At 44.7% G+C, this 18,253-nt stretch overlaps 2 protein-coding genes across 3 annotated transcripts in view; one reads left to right on the plus strand and one right to left on the minus strand.

The window, feature by feature from the left end:
• The window catches only part of CD3D (CD3 delta subunit of T-cell receptor complex), a 3,151-nt gene extending 2,801 nt beyond the window's left edge, over window positions 1-350 (plus strand). For both annotated transcript variants that reach the window (XM_007456319.1, XM_007456320.1), the window contains 2 exons: window positions 20-63; window positions 285-350. In XM_007456319.1, the coding sequence (XP_007456381.1) occupies window positions 20-63; window positions 285-350 (110 nt within the window). The remainder of the gene's footprint in view (window positions 1-19; window positions 64-284) is intronic.
• A 6,788-nt stretch (window positions 351-7,138) lies between these two features.
• On the minus strand, window positions 7,139-17,296 carry CD3E (CD3 epsilon subunit of T-cell receptor complex). Its single transcript, XM_007456321.1, has 8 exons — window positions 17,248-17,296; window positions 14,712-14,732; window positions 13,179-13,193; window positions 10,221-10,250; window positions 9,598-9,804; window positions 8,600-8,767; window positions 8,021-8,067; window positions 7,139-7,195 (listed from the first exon to the last, which is right to left on the minus strand). The coding sequence occupies exons 1-8, from the start codon at window positions 17,294-17,296 to the stop codon at window positions 7,139-7,141; spliced, it is 594 nt and encodes a 197-aa protein (XP_007456383.1).
• Window positions 17,297-18,253: the final 957 nt, after the last annotated feature.

Below are 18,253 nucleotides of genomic sequence, written 5' to 3' on the forward strand. Positions count from 1 at the left end.
CTTTCCCTGGTTCTTCTAGTTGCTGACACTCAAGTTTTGTTGGGGAATGACCAGCTCTATCAGGTGAGCCCTGAGGGGAAAAAGATGAGAATGGGGGGAGGAGTGAGTGGGGATGGAGAGCCTGATACTAGGTTTAATGTGTATGTGTGTGAAGGTCCTAGTGGAGAATCCGTCACTGGGGGGTCTGGAAAGGCCAGGAATGAGCTCTCATCTCTGGGGTCTGCTGGGGTTCTCCCTGGGAGAATTCTGACACTGCCTCACTGTTTCTCCTTCTCATCTCTTAGCCCCTTCGAGATCGGAATGATGCTCAGTACAGTCATCTTGGTGAGAACTGGGCTCGGAACAAGTGAACCTGAGGCTGGTGGCTTCTAGCCTCATTGGTTATCTACTGGACCTTCTCTCCTTGCTCAACCAAGAAAGCTGTCCTCCTTCACTCAGCAGGCGCCTGGACTTTTGAAGGCTCATGGACAAGGCATGGGAGTGGCCCTGACTTGACTGGGCCCTTGCCCTCCCTGCCCATCTGTGTCCTTCTTTCATCACTTCCCTCCTCTGCCCCACATGGACCGTGTGATGGGCCGTCTCCCACCGTATCTTGACCCACTGGTGTTTCTGTCCTGGTGGGCTCCCTGGGTGCAGGATCAGCCCCACCACACTCTCTTGGCTCCAGTCCCCTGTTACAAACCTTTTACGGCTTTGACTTCCTCACCGCAGTGGAGGGCGGGCTGCTGTGTTTAGGGACACAGCCACTCAGAAGTTTCCATGACATCATGAGCGGAGGTGGCAGAGACATCAAAGGCCCTGAGGATCACTTCTTATCAAGGCTCCGAGAGCGTGTGTGACAAAGTCCCATTTCTGCTAAGGGGCTGGCCTTGGCTTTATGACTCCTGTGGAGTGGTAGCCACTACCTACAAGGAGGTCTCAGCCAAGGCCCCCTCAGTACCCTTTTCCCCTGTATAGAAGGTACCATTCTATTTTCTTTCCTCAGAACCTGTCCCTGCCCCACCCCTCCCTTCTGCATAGTAAACTGGCATCAGAAACTCTTCATCAATTAAAGCATACTGTCCTCCTCCACACACTTGGAAAGCTGGAGTCTGAGACTGGGTGGGGAATTAGGATATTTTCAATAGATGGCATCTTTAGCCATTGGGTTAGTGGTGGTTCTGAAACTTTGGGATTTATTTAAAAAATACACACTTGGGTCCCACTTGGGTACACTCTTGGGTCCCCAGGTGATTCTGAAGCAGCCTCAATTCAGAGAATCTCTGGTTTAGAGGAAGAATTGAGGCCACTTACTTTTTTGTGTCCTTTACGCCCGCCCATGCGTGTCTACCATGTGTGGGAACCCCTCTTTTTTTTCTCTGTGTAAGAGTAATTCAATAAACTTCAGAACAGTTTAATGAGAGATGGGCGTTTTTAAGTTTTTTAAAGATTTTTTTGATGTGGACCATTTTTTAAGTCTTTATTGAATTTGTTATAATATTGCTTCTGTTTCATGTTTTGTTTTTTTGGCTGTGAGGCATGTGGGGTCTTAGCTCCCCGACCAGGGATCGAACCCACACCCCCTGCATTGGAAGGCAAAGTTTTAACCACTGGACCACCAGGAAAGTCCCCAAGAGTGGGAGTTTCTTAGACCAGGGTTCCCAAAGGAGAAAATTATTAGCAACCACATAGCCAGAGATCTGGATGATTCTGCCCACTATCTCCTCAAGATACACACAGACCCTAACTTTGTTAGAGACAGAATGAACTTCCAATTTACACATGCTTCACTCATGGTTATGATTCATTCCTACCCTTTATACCCTACTGCTGCAGTCCTCCTAGCCCTAGATCCAATTTTCACACTGGATCCCTCCATCTTGGGCAACTCTTCCACGGCTTACATTGCAGCAATACTTGTGTCCTTCCCATGCCCTGCACACTTCCTTTGACCCTGTGCTCCTCATATACCCTTATGTCCCCCTTTACAGCTCACCAGTTCTCAAAATTTACTGCACATTGGAATCTCCTGGGGAGCTTTCAAAGTACTGATGCCTGGGTGACACCCCCAGAGATGCTGATTATACTGGGTTGGAACATTAGGACTTTTCAAACTGCCTAAGTTGATTCTAATGTGAAGCCAAGGATGAGAAACATTGACCTTCACCTGAGCCCTTCTGGAAACTTGGGTCCCTTCAGCTCTCTTTTCTTTTGTGCTTTTAAAACACAGCTTTACTGAAGTAAACTGACATGAATAAACTGCATATATTTAACGTGTAAAATTTGATAAGTTTTGGCATATGTATACACTTGTGAAACATCACCAAGATTGATAAGTATGAGCTTACCCAATACCCTGGACAGTTTCCTTGTGCCCCTTTGCATGCAATCTCTTCCTTATCCTCTCATCCTCTAGGCAACCACTGATTGGCTTTCTGTCATTATAGATTAGTTTCCGTTTTTTCTGGAGTTTTAAATAAGTGAAATAATATAATATGTACCCTTTTCTGGTCTGGCTCCTTACACTCAGCATAATTATTTTGAGATTCATCCATCTCGTTGCATCTATGAATAGTTCATTCCTTTCTAATGTTCAGTAGTACTCCATTGTACGGATATACCACAAGTTGTTTATCCATTCGCCCCTTGATTGTCTTTTGAGTGTTTCCTGGTTTGGGCTATTACAGATTAAGTTGCTATGAACATTCATACATAAATCATTATATAAGTCATACACTCATATACAAGGACATACACTCTTATCTCTATTGGATAAATACTCAGGAGTGGAATGGCTGGGATACTACTTTTAAAGAAAGTAGTCTGGCTATTCTAGGTTCTTTGCAGTCCCATATGAATTGCCTTCTCAGTTACTACAAAATGCCTGCTGAGATTTTGATCAGAATTGCATTGAATTTATAGATCAGTTTGGAGAGAACTGACATCCTAATGATATTGAGTCTCCCAATCCATGAACACGTCTTTTGTCAGATTTATCCCTAAGTGTTTTACTATATTTTTGATGATATTGTTTATGTTATTTAAAAATTTTTGATTTCCAGTAGTTCCTTGAAATTGTATAGGAATACAATTACTTTTTGTATATTGATCTTCTATCCTGAAAACTTCCTAAACCCATTTATTAATTCTAGTAGCTTTTTTTTTTGTAGATCCCATTGGATACTCCATATATTTGATCACGTTGTTTGTGAATAAAGACAGTTTTTTATTTCCAGCTTTTCCATTTCCAATCTGGATCTGTTTTACTTCTGTTTCTTGGCTCATTGCACTGCTAGAACCTCCAGTACAATGTTGAGTAGAAGTGGAGAGAGGACAGCCTTGCCTTATTTGTGTCTTTTTTGTTTGTTTTTAAGTTCTGGGTCCATTCTAAATATTTATTTATTTGGCTGTGCCAGCTCTTAGTTGCAGCACATGGGATCTTTAGTTGCGGCATGTGAACTCTTAGTTGCGGCATGTGGGATCTAGTTCCCTGACCAGGGATTGAACCCAGGCCCCCTGCATTGGGAGCGTGGAGTCTTAACCACTGGACCGCCAGGGAAGTCCCGCCTTATTTGTGATCTTAGGGGGAAAGCATTGTTTTTCATCATTAAATACGACGTAGGCTGTACGTTTTTCTTAGATGCCCTCTAACAGGTTGAGGTCATTCCCTTCTCTGTCCAGTTTGCTGAGAATTTTAAACAAAAATAGTTGTTGAGGATTGTCAAGTGCTTCTTCTGTATCCATTGAGATGATTATATGGTTTTACTTTTTTTGTCTGTTAATATGGTAAATTACATTGATGGCATGATCTGTTAAACCAATCCTGCATTCCTGAAAAAAACTGTACTTGGTCATTATGTATTTTTTGTGTGTGTGTATATTATTAGATTAAATTTGCTAAAATTTTGTGAAGCTTATTTTTTTTTTTTGGCTGTGTTGGGTCTTCATTGCTGTGCACGGACTTTCTCTAGTTGCGGCGAGTGGGGGCCACTCTTTGTTGTGGTGCGTGGGCTTCTCATTGCGGTGGCTTCTCTTGTTGCGGAGCACGGGTTCTAGGCATGCAGGCTCAGTAGTTGTGGCTCGCGGGTTCTGGAGCGCAGGCTCAGTAGTTGCAGTGCACGGGCTTAGTTGCTCCGTGGCATCTGGGATCTTCCACGACCAGGGCTCGAACCCGTGTCCCCTGCATTGGCAGGCGGATTCTTAACTGCTGCGCCACCAGGGGAGCCCCTGAGGCATTTTTGCATCTATTCACGTGGGATATTGGTCTGCAGCTTTCTTTTCTCGTAATGTCTTTGTCTGGCTTTTTGATATCAGGGTATGTTAGTCAGGGTTCTTCAGAGCAACAGAGTTGCAGTTGATGTTACACGTTGAGCCCAAAGGAAGGTCTAGAGACAGAGAGAGCGCCCTCTTCCCCAGAGGACCTCAGTCTGCTTTTTCTTAAGGCCTTTACTGATTAGATGAGGCTCTCCCACATTATAGAAGGTAATCTGCTTTACTCAAAGTCGACTGATATAAATGTTAACCTCAGCTAAAGAGTACCTTCACAACACAATGAGATGCATTTGACCAAATATCTGGGTACTGTGGCTCAGCCAATCTGACACATAATATTAAGCATTGCGCGTGATAAGTTTGGTCTTCATAGAATGAGTTCAATTTTCTGAAAGGGTTTGTATAGAATTGGTATTATTTCTTCCTTAAATGTTTGCTAGATTTCACCAAGGAAGCCATCTTGGTCTAGAGTTTTCTTTGTGGAAAGGTTTTCAACTCTGAATTCAGTTTATTTAATAGCTAAAGGGCTATTTTGGTTATATCTAGTTCATCTTCAGCGAGTGGAGTGCCTTCTCCTTTGACTTCAAATTCTCTCCATCCTTCCCTTCAGGGCCCAGATCAAGTCTCTCCTCCTCCATGGAGCTTTTGCCCACCACCTCAGCTCTCCCCGTTCCTCCTGGGAACACTGACAACACCATCTATAGCACTTCTGTGCTTACTCACATTGGTTCTGTCGCTGTTTAACTTTTTGCATACTTGGCCACTCATATAACTGTAAGCTCCTTGAAGACAGGAACTGTTTGTATCCTTTTAGTACTTAGCACAGTGCTGGTCTGTCACACGAGTGATTAGAAAAGCACTCATGGAAGGAATACCTAAGCAATTCAATACAGAGTTTTTAAGTCAGGAAAATGGAGAGCATTTCTAATGATCACAGTCAGCACTGGGTAGCTGTTCAGAGCATTGGAGTTGGACAGCCTTGGTGGCTAATTCCAGCTCTGTCCCTGACTAACTGTGCACCTTGAGTGAATGACTTCACCTCTTTCAGCCCCCTATTCTCATCTGTAAAATAAGGACATCTACCTTGTAGGTTGGTCATCATAGGATGAAATGAGATAACGCTTGTAAAGTGCTAAACACAATTTCTAGAGCAGAGTAAATGCTTCCTAAGTGTTAGCTATTATTGCTTTCATTACACTGAGCCATACCTCCCTTGCCTGGGCAGCATCAAATATACCTGGGACAGAACTGCCACCCCTGGGCCAGGCTGCTGATCAGCAGCTAGTGACGGTCAACGTCACAGAGATTCCTTTTGAGCCTGAGTGCTGAGTGCTTACGGGGAGAGAAGCAGCTTCAGCAGGGGCCAACAAATAGAAACTGTAGCCACAAGACCAAGGCTGAGTGTGTCCAGTATGTGGAGGCTGCTAACCACAAAGGGCTTTTGTGAGTCGTGGTCACACTCTTAAATAGTCCTGGGGTCAGCAGAGAGGTTTCTGAGTGCAGAGAGGGAGCAAGGAGAGCCCACTGGTTTGAGCTGGGCTGAGAGGTCCTCAGTGCTCTGGTGTCTTCTCTCTGCAAGCTGAGTGTGTGCCTTGGGTGAGTGGAAAGAAACCCTCCCACAACACCAGTCTCTGCTGCGCTGCACCCATGTCCCTCGCTCAGAGTGCAGCCCACATCCTGGCTGCTAAACCACAGCCCTCGGGCTGCAGGCTGCTGCCTCTCACAGTCCTGCCCGGCAGCACCTCCTCCCCTCCCCTCCCCTCCCCTCCCCAGCTCCAGCTCCGCGGAGGTGCTTCCTTTTCGAGGCAGCGAGGAAATGTGTGTCCGCTGCCTCCCCTTCACCTCCTCTCTTCTGTCTGCTGCCTTCATCTACCTTTTAAGGCCTCTGTTTCTGTCTCACCCATTTTCTGAGCTGACCACTCCATCAGGGACCCATTAGGCACTCTCTGCCATCCTTGATGTTTTTCTCCAAAAGACGTTAGGCAAAGGATCATTTCTTTCTTTCTCTCTCTCTCCTTTCTTTCTTTTCCTTCCTTCCTCCTTCCCTCCCTCCCTCCCTCCCTTCCTCCCTCCCTTTCACTCGCTCTCTCTCTCTTTTGATTTATTCCCTGATGCCCTTTCCAAAGACAGCTTCAGATAATGCCTGTTTCAGCTGTGAAAACAGGTAGTATTGGCATTTGGGGTCATAGCTAGGAATATAGTCAGAGGAAGGGAGGACCTGTGTTGTCTTAGGAAACGAGGCAGCCTCTGAGGGCCTCCCAGAAAAGAGGGACAGCAACTCTTTCAGCCAAATACACTTTATTTCTTTTCTCTCTCAGCTGAAAAGGAGCTTAGCACATTCATGGAGCTGCAAATGACCGTCTAGGGGCCTGCTGTGGAGACAGGGAGGGAAGGGGCACAGGACTAGCTCTGGGCCAGAGTCTGTGAACAGGGCAGGACCTCTGCCAGCATTTACCCAGTCCATTCCCACAGAGGGTCGCCAAAGAGAGAACTAGAAACAGGGAAATGTAGATGGAATAGTTAGGGATGGGGCAACTTCTATGCAGGAGAAGGAGGGAGTCAAAGGGAGAAGTAACAGCCATCAGAGCAGGAAGGAATGGGGATGTGTGAAGAACAGAAATAAATATCCTGATAAGAGGGCAGGCCAGGTGTGAGGGGTGAGTAGTGATGAAGTTTCAAAGGATAATGAGGCAGCAATATCCTTGGATGGGGGCCAGCAGAGAAGGCAGGAAGGGGGCCGCTGGGGACAAGGCTGAGGGTGTGAGCTCCCCACAGGGCAGAGGAACAGTTCTCCTGTGCGGTCCAAGGTTTGCCCAGGGAACAGGGAGTAGCAGGCCTGGAGAGGAGCCAGACCTGGGTCAGTGGGAGACAGTGTCTTCAGGAGCTGTCAGATGCCTCTCTGATTTAGGCCAGCGTACAGGTCCCGCTGGCCTTTCCGGATGGGCTAGGGGTGGAATAGAGAGGGGGTGGTCAGCAGGGTGGGAGGAGGTCACTCTTGAGAAGGAAGGGCCTCTGAAGAACCTTAGACCAGGGGTCAGGAGGCAGGCTCAACTGGTAAGAGATTTGATCTGGTCACCTGTGAGCCTCAGTTTTCCCATCTCAAAAATGGGAAACTAAAGACCCAAGTCTCGGGGCTTTTCTCAGAATTAAATGAAGTTACTCATGCGAAAGTGAACAGCACGCTCTTGACTGGTGCTCAATAAATATTTGTTGAGTTTGTCCAGGTGTGATATTCAAAATATTTAACAATTGGTAGTGCACATACACCGAGCAATCAGAACAATCCTGGTGGTTATCTGCTATGCCAGGCAGTAACTCTTCAGTTGCCCAATCTAGAGGTGCTCCAGTGGGGGAGGGGCTGTGATGCCTGGCAGTGTGAGTGCTGGGGATGGAGGATGGAGGAAGCTTGGGGCTATTCACCAGTGAAATATTTTCATATTCCAACAACTGGTAGGTGCATGCCGGTGGAACATCAGTCATGAGTTTATCATGTTAGAGTCTGGGTGCATGGTACTCCCCATGGCTGTCGCCCAGCTAACGAAGAAGCCAGAGAAATAGGAGCAGCTCCTCACCCCTACAACCCGTGGTTGTGGAAGCCCCGCAGCCTTTGAGATGGCCCCGTTCTACCATGATGGATGCAGAGGCGGGCACATGGTGGGTTGTCCTGGAGCCCTGAGGGGATTTGAAGTGTCTGATGGGCGAGATGGACAGTCTCACCTGTCCCCTTCTCTCCTAGAAAGACCCCTCACCCCACTTTATCCCTTGTTACCTCATAGTCTGGGTTGGGTACAGGTGGTGGCCTCTCCCTGTTTTGTCCTGCAGAGGAGGGAAGGGAAAAGGATTCATTTCCATGAGGAAACACCAATCTTGTGAGAATTAGACCCAGATCAAGGAGGGCGAACTCCCTTCTACTTCTTTTTTCTATTTCAGCTGCCCTTTCTCTTTGCTTTCTTTCATCCCATCTCTAATGACCCACACCGTCCTTATCATTTGTGACCTCAGCTAAAGGTCCTTCCACTGTTTCCTTTCCTACAGGTTGGAGTCGGGAGGGCGAGGAAAAGGCAGGAACTAAAGTCCCAGAGTCTCTGCAAAGATTGAGGGGTGGAGTCTGATTACTCCTTAACACTGACAGGCACTTGAAGAAGCCCATCCTGGTGGTAAACGTTTTTGCATTTTTCAAGGGTGGAGAGGACAGGAGTGCTCTGAAATGGGACACTCTCTGTCAAGATCTTGGCCACACTGTGAATGTTCTAGAGAAGCTGTCTTGACCTATAGCCCTGGACGTGCCAGCCCATCCTGGCCTGGGCTGGGCATCCCCCCTTGGCGGGAATCTCCTCCATGGTCTTACCCCTGGGCCTGCTGCCAGCACCCGCTCCTCTCGTCACAGGCACGGCCCTGGGCTTTCTGCTCTTGCTGCAGTAATACACCGGCAGCAGCAAGCCCAAAGTGACACAGATGTCCACTACGATGACTGTGGCCACCACCCTCAGATCCGCCTCCACGCAGTTCTCACACACTGTGGGGTGGGGAGTGTGGAGAAAAGAAGAGAAATCACCCAGAAAGGAAGACACAGGACACTGGAGATGAGGGAGGAAAAAATGAAGGTCGTTCTGCCTTTAATACTCACATGCCTGCCATGGTCAGACACCCCCTGCCCCCTTTCAACACGTTTATAACAACAAGCAAACTGTGGTGTTCATGGGTAGAGGCTCTGCAGTCAGACAGTCCTGGGTTCAAGTCCCAGCCATGCTACTCACTAGCTGTGAAAGCTGTGGAATGTGTGTTCAACTCACAAAACCTCTGTTCCCTCATCTATAAAATGGGAGTAAGGTAGCACTCAACCCATATGATGGTTAAGAGGATTGTGTGAAAAGCCCTGGCAAGTATTTGGTATAGTGCTTAAAACTTAATAAGCTCTCAATGATTGTTAGCTATTAATATGCTTATTAATATGCCTTAGTTTATGACATTTTAGTAGAGTGGCTTTGAGTCCTTTTTGTAAATCCTGGAGAATTCCTCTCTGGATAAAGCATCAGATAAACTAATATTGGTGTCCCGTAATTCTGGACATGATATAATGCAAAGGACCCAATCTTGTCTCTTGGGACATTGTAGTTTCAGATCTAGAGCTGACTGAGGTTACCCAGACAGCCCCATATTGGTGTTTAATCTATATTTCAGAAAACACTGATGCTGTGCGGCCCCAGACAGTCCCGGATTGAGTGTCGCAGAAGCACAAAGATGCCAGGGGACTATGAGTTGGGTTAGGGGAAATGTTGAGAATGCCCTTTTGAAATGGACCTCCCTAAAGAGTCTAATAGTGCCTGCTCTGAAGATCTATATTACCTCTTGCTTTCAGATAGAGCTTAGGATTCTTGTCCTTTGAGCAGGTATAATAACCGCTGTTCTCTATTTCTGAAAAATCCTTCAGTAACAGTAGCTTCTCATAATGGGAAATGCTTGTATCATCTTTGCTCCAAATTATTTCCTCAGGTACAGTATCCTCAGGGCATGTCAGCTCTACACTGTTTCCAGAGATGGAGACTTTATATGCTGGGGGATTGGAGAAAAGAGAAGGGAAATTAAAGGGAGAACCCAGTAAGATTTAAGGCAAATTAGTAGCAGAAGAACCAACCAAATGCAGAAAGTCCTCTGACATCCTAGATCTTAGATTTTCTTGTCAAAAGGGAACTCTGCTGGCTAGGGAGATATGTAGGAGAAGGGGCCCTAGAGAACCTTTTGAAGGTGACTTCAGAGTTTAGGCATGGACATGGGGACTTGGAAGGGGAGGAGGGAAGTAAAGAAAATCTATAGCAGTCCTTATTTGTAACGTTTCTAAAATGGGAGTTAGAAATATGAGGTTGGGAGGACCTCAGTTCTTGGGGTTAATCTCTCTCAATCAATTCCTTCTTCCCAACCACTGACTTGCATCATCAGATAGGGCAGATATAAAAGACTGATAAACTTACTTTTCAGTGTTTGTATTTGTGTAACTTCATCTGAAAATGAAAAAAGGAAGGAATGGTAAGAAAATAACCTTGGTTTAAGTTTAAATTGTAGGTGAAAAATTTCAAGTGGAACTAGATACTATCCCCAAGAATTCCCAAAGAGGGCCTGTTCTTTAGGGAGCTCCAAGTCTTGAAGGTGAGGTATGTACTTGTTCTATGAGATATGCTCATAGACACAACTCAGATACATCAAACTGAGAATATACCAGCATGTGCTTCTAGATTTAGACCCACTAGAGCTCAGTCTTAAAATCCTAAAGCTGAAAAATTCCAGTCGTCTTCAAGCTTATTCTCTTGCATTAGCAAGAACCATATTCGAGATAGATATGAAAGGGTCTTCTCAGAGATAAAGACCTTCATATGTTTGAATCACTGATTCTTGGGCTTACGTGTTTTTCGTTATTCAGAAGTTCTTACTTATAACTAACAGAAACCCTCATAGTAGAGATCAAATATCTTTCTTCTTATTCCATGCCACTTTTCTGTTATTGCCCTTAAATTATGTGAAGCACTATGCACATTTTTTTTTTTTTTTTTGCGGTACACGGGCCTCTCACTGCTGTGGCCTCTCCTGTTGCGGAGCACAGGCTCCCGACGCACAGGCTCAGCGGCCATGGCTCACGGGCCCAGCCGCTCCGTGGCATGTGGGATCTTCCCAGACCGGGGCACAAACCCGTGTCCCCTGCATCGACAGGCAGACTCTCAGCCACTGTGCCACGAGGGAAGCCCACTATGCACATTTTAAGGAAATAGTTCTTCTAATAAAATGTGACTTTATTTTAAATTATATCTGAGTGCAATCAATTCTCAATTATTTTTGTTAGAACTATTGGTGTGGACAACTGAAATCCACTAGTATAATTTGGGGATCCAGCCAAATTCCCCACAGTAGGCAATTTTGCCCTGGGAAATGGGCTGGGGAGCACCCTCATTTCCTGGAAAACTTGTGGCTGGGACACTGGGCGGCACTAGGCTATGCTTGAGCCTGTATATGACAGCTGGAAGGGTGGAGAGTGGTGCTCAGAGACAGCCCTCTCTCCGTTGTGGGTGTTTTGCTACAGTGTGCTATTGGGGACAGAGCACTGGGCTGAGTCAGTAGCGCTGTGTTTGAATCCAAGATCTGCTTTAGGCTGTGTGACCAAGGGAAAATCATTTAACTTCTCAGAGCTTCAGTTTCTTCACCTGGGAAATGGAGATAAAACATCCACTTCACAGGGGATTCGTGAGAATTAAATGGATTATGAAGGTGAAAATGGATGGTGCATAGCAGATTCTCAAGAAAAGTGTTAGTTACTTTCTTCCTTTCCTTCTGGGGGTCCTGCTAATGGAGAAGAGAACAGAGTTCTGCCCCAGTTGCTCAGTCAGCCCTCCAGCTGAGATCATACGGAATGTAAACAAGTCATTCTCCGGGTGTATCTATCTGCTAATAATTGCGAGTTGAGTATAATGACAATAGTCTATAATATTTTGATTTGGGAATAATTTTTCAGCACTGATATTTCTTAGAAATATTAAACTAGAAATCATAGATATAATAATTTAGAAGTAAATAGAAGTTTCACTCTGATTGGTGTGTTTGTTTGGAAAAGCAATGTAAAGGAAATTGCTCACAACTCCTTTTGGCACAAATGCAGTAGTAGAGCTCAGACCAACACATTCTCATACAAGGGCCTAGATGTCTATGCTCACAAAAATTTTATACACATTCATAATGATTAAAAAAATGAGCTTCAGCATCAGCTAAATCTGCATTTATATTTCTCTCTCTGATTGGACTAGATATTTATTTTCTAAGCCTTGTTTTTCTTACCTGTAGAATAGGGATGTTAGGAGAGTTATATGAGGAAATTCAGGTAAAATATTAAGGGCAATACATAGAACACACATGCTCAATAAACTTTAATGCATATTAATTAGTCTGCATACTTCCCATATAATGATAGCTAAAATCCACCTCCTGCTTTCTATATGTCAGATAATGTTCTAAGTAAATTACTCAGTCCTCATAACAACCCTATCAGCTAGGTATCATTATTATTTCCATTTCACATGTAATGATGCTATGGCACAGAGAAGTTAAGTATATTATCCAAAGACACTCAGCAAATAAGAAGTTGAGCCAGGATTCAGATATGACTGTCTAGATTCAGAGTTAGACTCTTAACCACACACTACATGGCCTTCTCCTCTGCCTGAGATATTCTTCCTTAAAATATAAGCTCACCCCCTTTAAAATTCAGCTCAAGAATCACTTCCTCGGGGGAGCTTTCCCAACCATCCTCTGCAGAGTTGACCACTCTTCTCTTTATATTTTATTCTGTATCTACCCATAACATGCAAAAGACTATATTATCAATTATTTGTCTTTCAAATAAGAGCATCAGCTTTTTTTTTCTTTTTTTTATGACCATAACACCTGTCTTGAGGGATCTTAGTTCCCCAACAAGGGATTGAAACTGGGCCCTCCGCAGTGAAAGCATGGAGTCCTAACCACTGGACTGCCAGAGAATTCCCAAGATCATCAGCTTCTTGAGGGGAAGGAACTAGTGATGCATTCACATGTATGATCATTTATTCATTCAAAAAATATTCACTGAGCACCTACTACGTGCCAGGCACTTGGCCAGGTAAATAAGACGCCATCTCTGCTTTCAATGAATTCATGATTTACACAAAAACTTGTGGTGGCTCCAACACCCACATGTGTATTCTTTCCTGAATGGATGCTCAGGGATACACATCACGCTCAGCTATAATCAGACCTGACAGTTAGCAACAAACATAGGCACATATCATTGAAAGATAATTGTATTTTCCCTCTAATAGTTCTGGTTCTTAGCATTTATTACTATGATTGTCTTCTATGACCATTCTGTTCCACGTTTGAAAGGAAGTCGTACAGAGTGAAAATCCTCTTACCAGTTTCTTCAAAAGCTGAAAAGGAAATGATAAGAAACTACTAGCAATACTCCTATCAGCTACTAAGATCAGACCCTGCTGCCATGGGTTAGGACTCTTTCCTCAACCTTTAGAAAACAATGGATACGTTTGGTAGTGTATATATGTCCATGCCACACTCTCACTTTGTCACAACTTACCCTTCCCCCTCCCCATATCCTCAAGTCCGTTCTCTAGTAGGTCTGTGTCTTTATTCCCATCTTACCCCTAGGTTCTTCATGACCTTTTCTTTTTTTTTTCTTAGATTCCATATATATGTGTTAGCTAGTGGGAAGCAGCAGCATAGCACAGGGAGATCAGCTCGGTGGTTTGTGACCACCTAGAGGGGTGGGATAGGGAGGGTGGGAGGGAGGGAGACACAAGAGGGAGGAGATATGGGAACATATGTATATGTATAACTGATTCACTTTGTTATAAAGCAGAAACTGAGACACCATTGTAAAGCAATTATACTCCAATAAAGATGTTAAAAAAAAAAGAAAACAATGGATATTCAAATTCTCCATGGCTGTATACGAAAAGCTGTTTAGGATCCTACATTAAACAACTGGTAACTAATTATAAAAAAGGGTTCTAAGTAATCATTTTGAATATAATATATATATTTGGTATATAAATATAAAAATATATTTATGAAATCATTACATTGTACGCCTTAAACTCACCCCATGTTATAGGTCAACTATGTTCCAATAAAGCTGGGGAAAGAAGAACTGTTTTGGGCATAAATTAAATGATAAACAAAATCAACCCTAAATGGCCAATAACATGTGGAATAGGTGAGTTATTCTGAAGCATATCAGTGCTTTTGACATATCCCATCTGTCCATAATGTAACATTAACACATTCTCCATGATATATTAAAAAGAGTATCCAAAGGACACTACAAATTAGGCAGTGTAATGCAATGGAATGGAGACTGGCCCAGTGGCTGCCTTTAAACACAAAATTGGTTCACTCAGTTTGGAGGAGCTGACTGAATAGAAAGCCTTCCAATATTGGGACATTCTTGCCTCTCTGCAATGACTGAGAAAGTAAGTCCAGAGCAGGCACACTCATATGCATGTGCACACATGAACACATATGCACATACATTCAAAGTATTTGGACATGTAATTCTGAAAGTGCACTCAAATGCTGCCCCAGAGGCTTTTTAGTGCATCTCTGTGCAGGCATTCAAGTCACAAACCCTCTACAAAAATCTCCCATCAAATATGAAATGCAAACAAATGAAAACTGTTTGTACTTTTTTAGTTATCTCAATTTTTTTCTTTTGAATAGTTAAGACTCATTATTTCCTATGATCTCTGTTTCATTCCTCTTCTTGGCTAGAACTATCTCTAGATTTATGAAGAAAAGGCAAAGGAGAAAGTGATAGAAACCTCTTTTATTGGTATCTGTGGGAGCTCTGTGGGAGGTCTAGTGAAAACTCCACTCATAAATACAAAACACACTGGGCTGATTTCATAACAAGGAAAGAAAGCATATCTCACCTTCTTCTGCCCAAGCGCCAACTAGAAAATAAATAAGAAAAAAAGAGTTAGTAAATGTTGTGAGTGCCTGAGATTCCAAGCAGAAAAAGTTCTATGGCCTAGTCTGCGCATTTCTGAAGATCTAAGGTCCTTTCCACCCACTGTTGGATCACAGTTATTCCTATACCCCAGATAAGTGACAAAGACTGCTGCGTACTGACCACGGGCTCCTGGTCAATTCGGGATGAAACAGAAGAAGAAAGCATCTAGTGTTAAACATGAACACACAACACTTGGCAAACAGAAGTTAGAAAATGTTGAGGGTACATCTGGGGAGATTGGAGAAACAGCAAAAGAAGTTTGCAGCCCAGCCACAATTTTGAAAAGAAATCTCTGACTGTGGAAGAAAAACAAGCTCTGGGTTAGGTACAAAGACTGAGATTCTTGTTCCATCTCTGACTCCTGCTTGTCTGATGGTTCGGTTTTTCCATTTGTTTCCTACTTGAGAAAGAGATGGAAATATTTGAAACCAGTTATTCATCAACTAGAGCCTGTGCATTGAAGAGTCCCATCATATTTCCACTGGGCCCTCCAGAGTCCCCACACTTAGCAGTAATTTGGATTCTTTATAAAAATCAGTTTCCCTGACATTGCCTTAAAGTTTTTGTTTTTTTAAAAGAAATAATTTTATTTTTGGCTGCATTGGGTCTTTGTTGCTGCGCGTGGGAGTGCTCTAGTTGCGGTGAGCGGGGGCTACCCTCCGTTGCAGTGGGTGGGCTTCTCATTGCGGTGCCTTCTCTTGTTGCGGAGCACGGGCTCTAGGTTCACGGGCTTCAGTAGTTGTGGCACGCAGGCTCTGTAGTTGTGGCTTGCGGGCTCTAGAGTGCAGGCTCAGTAGTTGTGGCACATGGGCTTAGTTGCTCCGCTGAATGTGGGATCCTCCCAGACCAGGGATCGAGCCCATGCCCCCTGCGTTGGCAGGCGGATTCTTTTATTTTATTTTATTTTATTTTATTTTTGCGGTACGTGGGCCTCTCACTGTTGTGGCCTCTCCCGTTGTGGAGCACAGGCTCTGGACGCGCAGGCTCAGCGGCCATGGCTCATGGGCCCAGCCGCTCCGCGGCATGTGGGGTCTTCCCAGACCGGGGCACGAACCCGTGTCCCCTGCATTGGCAGGCGGACTCTCAACCACTATGCCACCAGGGAAGCCCTGCAGGCGGATTCTTAACCACTGCACCACCAGGGAAATCCTGCCTTAAAGTTTTATGTGTACCTCTTTTATCAACAGCCTCTATATTGGGTGAGACACCCCTCCCAACTGCCTCCTGCCCGCACCTGCCTAACCAGAGCAGACTGGGCATATTCTCATGATGCCAAATCTCTAGAGGTGCTTGGGTCTTTGGTATTCTCTCTCTCTCTCTCTCTCCCTCTGCAGAGCATAGTTTGTACTATAGGCCTCTAAGCCAATTCCGTGAAGGAGTCACACTCTGCCCCTTGACACTCCAAATGTGTTTCCTGGACCAGTAGCAGACGAATAAGCCAGAGAGCTTATTAGAAAGACAGAATCGCAGTCCCACTCCAGACTCACTGAAGCAGGAGTTGCAATTTAACAAGATCCCCCTGTGATTTGTGTGCACATTCAAGCTTGAGAAACCCAAGATGAAGCAGGAAGTAGAGGAGCCATGGCTGTAGCTCTGAGATGGGAGCCCCAGCTGTGATAGCAGTTTCTAGGTCTCTGAAATAAAACCCTTGTGAGCTGTCTGGCCTCATGTTGTGCTGTCATTAAGAGCACAGGCCCATAGGCAGTCCTGAATTCCCAGGTCAGCTTCAGCACTTACTAACTGTGTGGTTCTAAACAAGTTATTGAGCTCCTTTGAGTACTAGTTTCTTCATCTGTAAAATAGGGGATACATATAACGTTTACCTTCCAAGGTGGAGGTAAGGATTAAATTAGTAAACACGTGTAAAGACTTTTTTAACACGGTATCTGACACTCAATAAACGGCGACCTTTAAAAGAATCTTCTTTGTCTGTCATGAGATATGGAAATGCTCTTGGTTATTTATCAATTTATGGTCCACCTTGCTTCAAAAAGGACTAAAGTAATTGAAAGCTCTTGGTCAACTGAAGAAGCCTGAAAATTATGAGGTGTTTCATTGTCTCAGATACTAAGCTTGCTGTATACCCTGTGCAGAGTTTGGGTTCAACTATCTAGTCTCCTCACAACAAAGAGTGAAGGTTAACTCTTCTAATCTCTTCTGTGTTAGTTCTTAAGGGCTTGGTTGTTCACTGACAGAATGAGCTTGTTCTCAGAGGCACAAAGACCGCCTTGCTTTCAGTAGATATGATCATCCCAACTGCTTTCCTTTGGCTGTTCTCTGAAAGGTCTCCTGGGCACACACTAGCCTCCAGCCCTGGTTCCCTATGCTAACATTGCACAAACACTTTATATTTTCTAGTAAATGAGGTTCCTTGGTACCACTGGGCAGCACCAGGTTAGGCTGTGAGCCTTCCATGGTCTGGAGAAACACCCCCCTTTTCATTCCACCCTACTCACCTGATAAGAGGCAGAGTCCCAGAACTCTCCAGAGATTCCCCGACTGCATCCTTCCCTCACCAGACACTCACTCTACCTAAGACGGTGGAGGCCGGTTGGCTTATAACTTCTGAAAAAGAAGCCAGAGGACTTTTTCAAAACCCCTGATGGAGATGAGGACCTTGGGGCCATTGCTCCCAATGCTGGGATGAAGAAAGAGGCTTTGTAAGAGGGAGACTCACCAATTTCCGAAGCAGGCACCTAAGGCTGGGAGGGGAGGCGGGTTTCTGAGCCCTACACAGGAAGTGTGGAGGGGCCTCTGGGCCTGCAGGGTTCTACGTCACTGGGAAACGTTCGAGGCAGAGGCAGCCACCTGGGTTGGCTGGGGAGAGTTGGGCCCCACGTCCTCCCATTGGACGATCGAGACTTGAAGGTGCTATGAAAAATGCCTGCAGTTTAGTTGTCTGGGCCTTGCACAATGCAACCCCCATGTCGGGGGCTCCCTTCTCAGAAACCCCTGCCCGCCAAACAAGCTGTGACAGGAAGAGAGAGGAGCACCAAAGAGCTGCTTTCTTTATGGCGTATGTGGCATGCGGCAGCAAGACACAGCCATTTTATTAGCAAAACTGCTGGCTTGAAAAGACATGTTGACTTAAAACCATGAGATGCCATTCTTTTTTGCCTATAATATTTGCAAAAATATTTAAAAACACAATATTCAATGTTGGAAAGGGTAAAGAGTGACAGTCTCAGAATCTGCTGATGTGAGTGCAAATGGACACAGCCTTTCTTAATTTTTGAGCATGCATCAATCAAATGCTTACCGGGTGCCAGGCACCATGCTGAGGGCTTTACCAACAGATCTCACTTAATCCTCAAAACAACCCTCTAAGGTAGGTATTATTTTTGTCCCCATTTTATACTTGAGTAAACTGAGGTTCAGAGAGGTTATTTAAGTTGTCACAGATTACAGAGCTGGGACCCTGGAAAACATTTTGGCGAAATTCATTGATTCAGTAAATATTTG

This window comes from Lipotes vexillifer, unplaced genomic scaffold, assembly GCF_000442215.2.
Source record: "Lipotes vexillifer unplaced genomic scaffold, Lipotes_vexillifer_v1.1 scaffold753, whole genome shotgun sequence".
Taxonomy (NCBI): domain Eukaryota; kingdom Metazoa; phylum Chordata; class Mammalia; order Artiodactyla; family Lipotidae; genus Lipotes; species Lipotes vexillifer.

Bases quoted from the DNA above. Each gene is read 5' to 3' on its own strand.
- CD3E (XM_007456321.1), bottom strand. From the start codon at position 17,296: ATGCAGTCGGGGAATCTCTGGAGAGTTCTGGGACTCTGCCTCTTATCA. The intron at 14,733-17,247 runs GTGAGTAGGGTG...TTTATTTTCTAG, and splicing joins GGGACTCTGCCTCTTATCAG to TTGGCGCTTGGGCAGAAGAA. The intron at 8,068-8,599 runs GTAAGACCATGG...CCTCCTCTGCAG, and splicing joins TGCTGGCAGCAGGCCCAGGG to GACAAAACAGGGAGAGGCCA.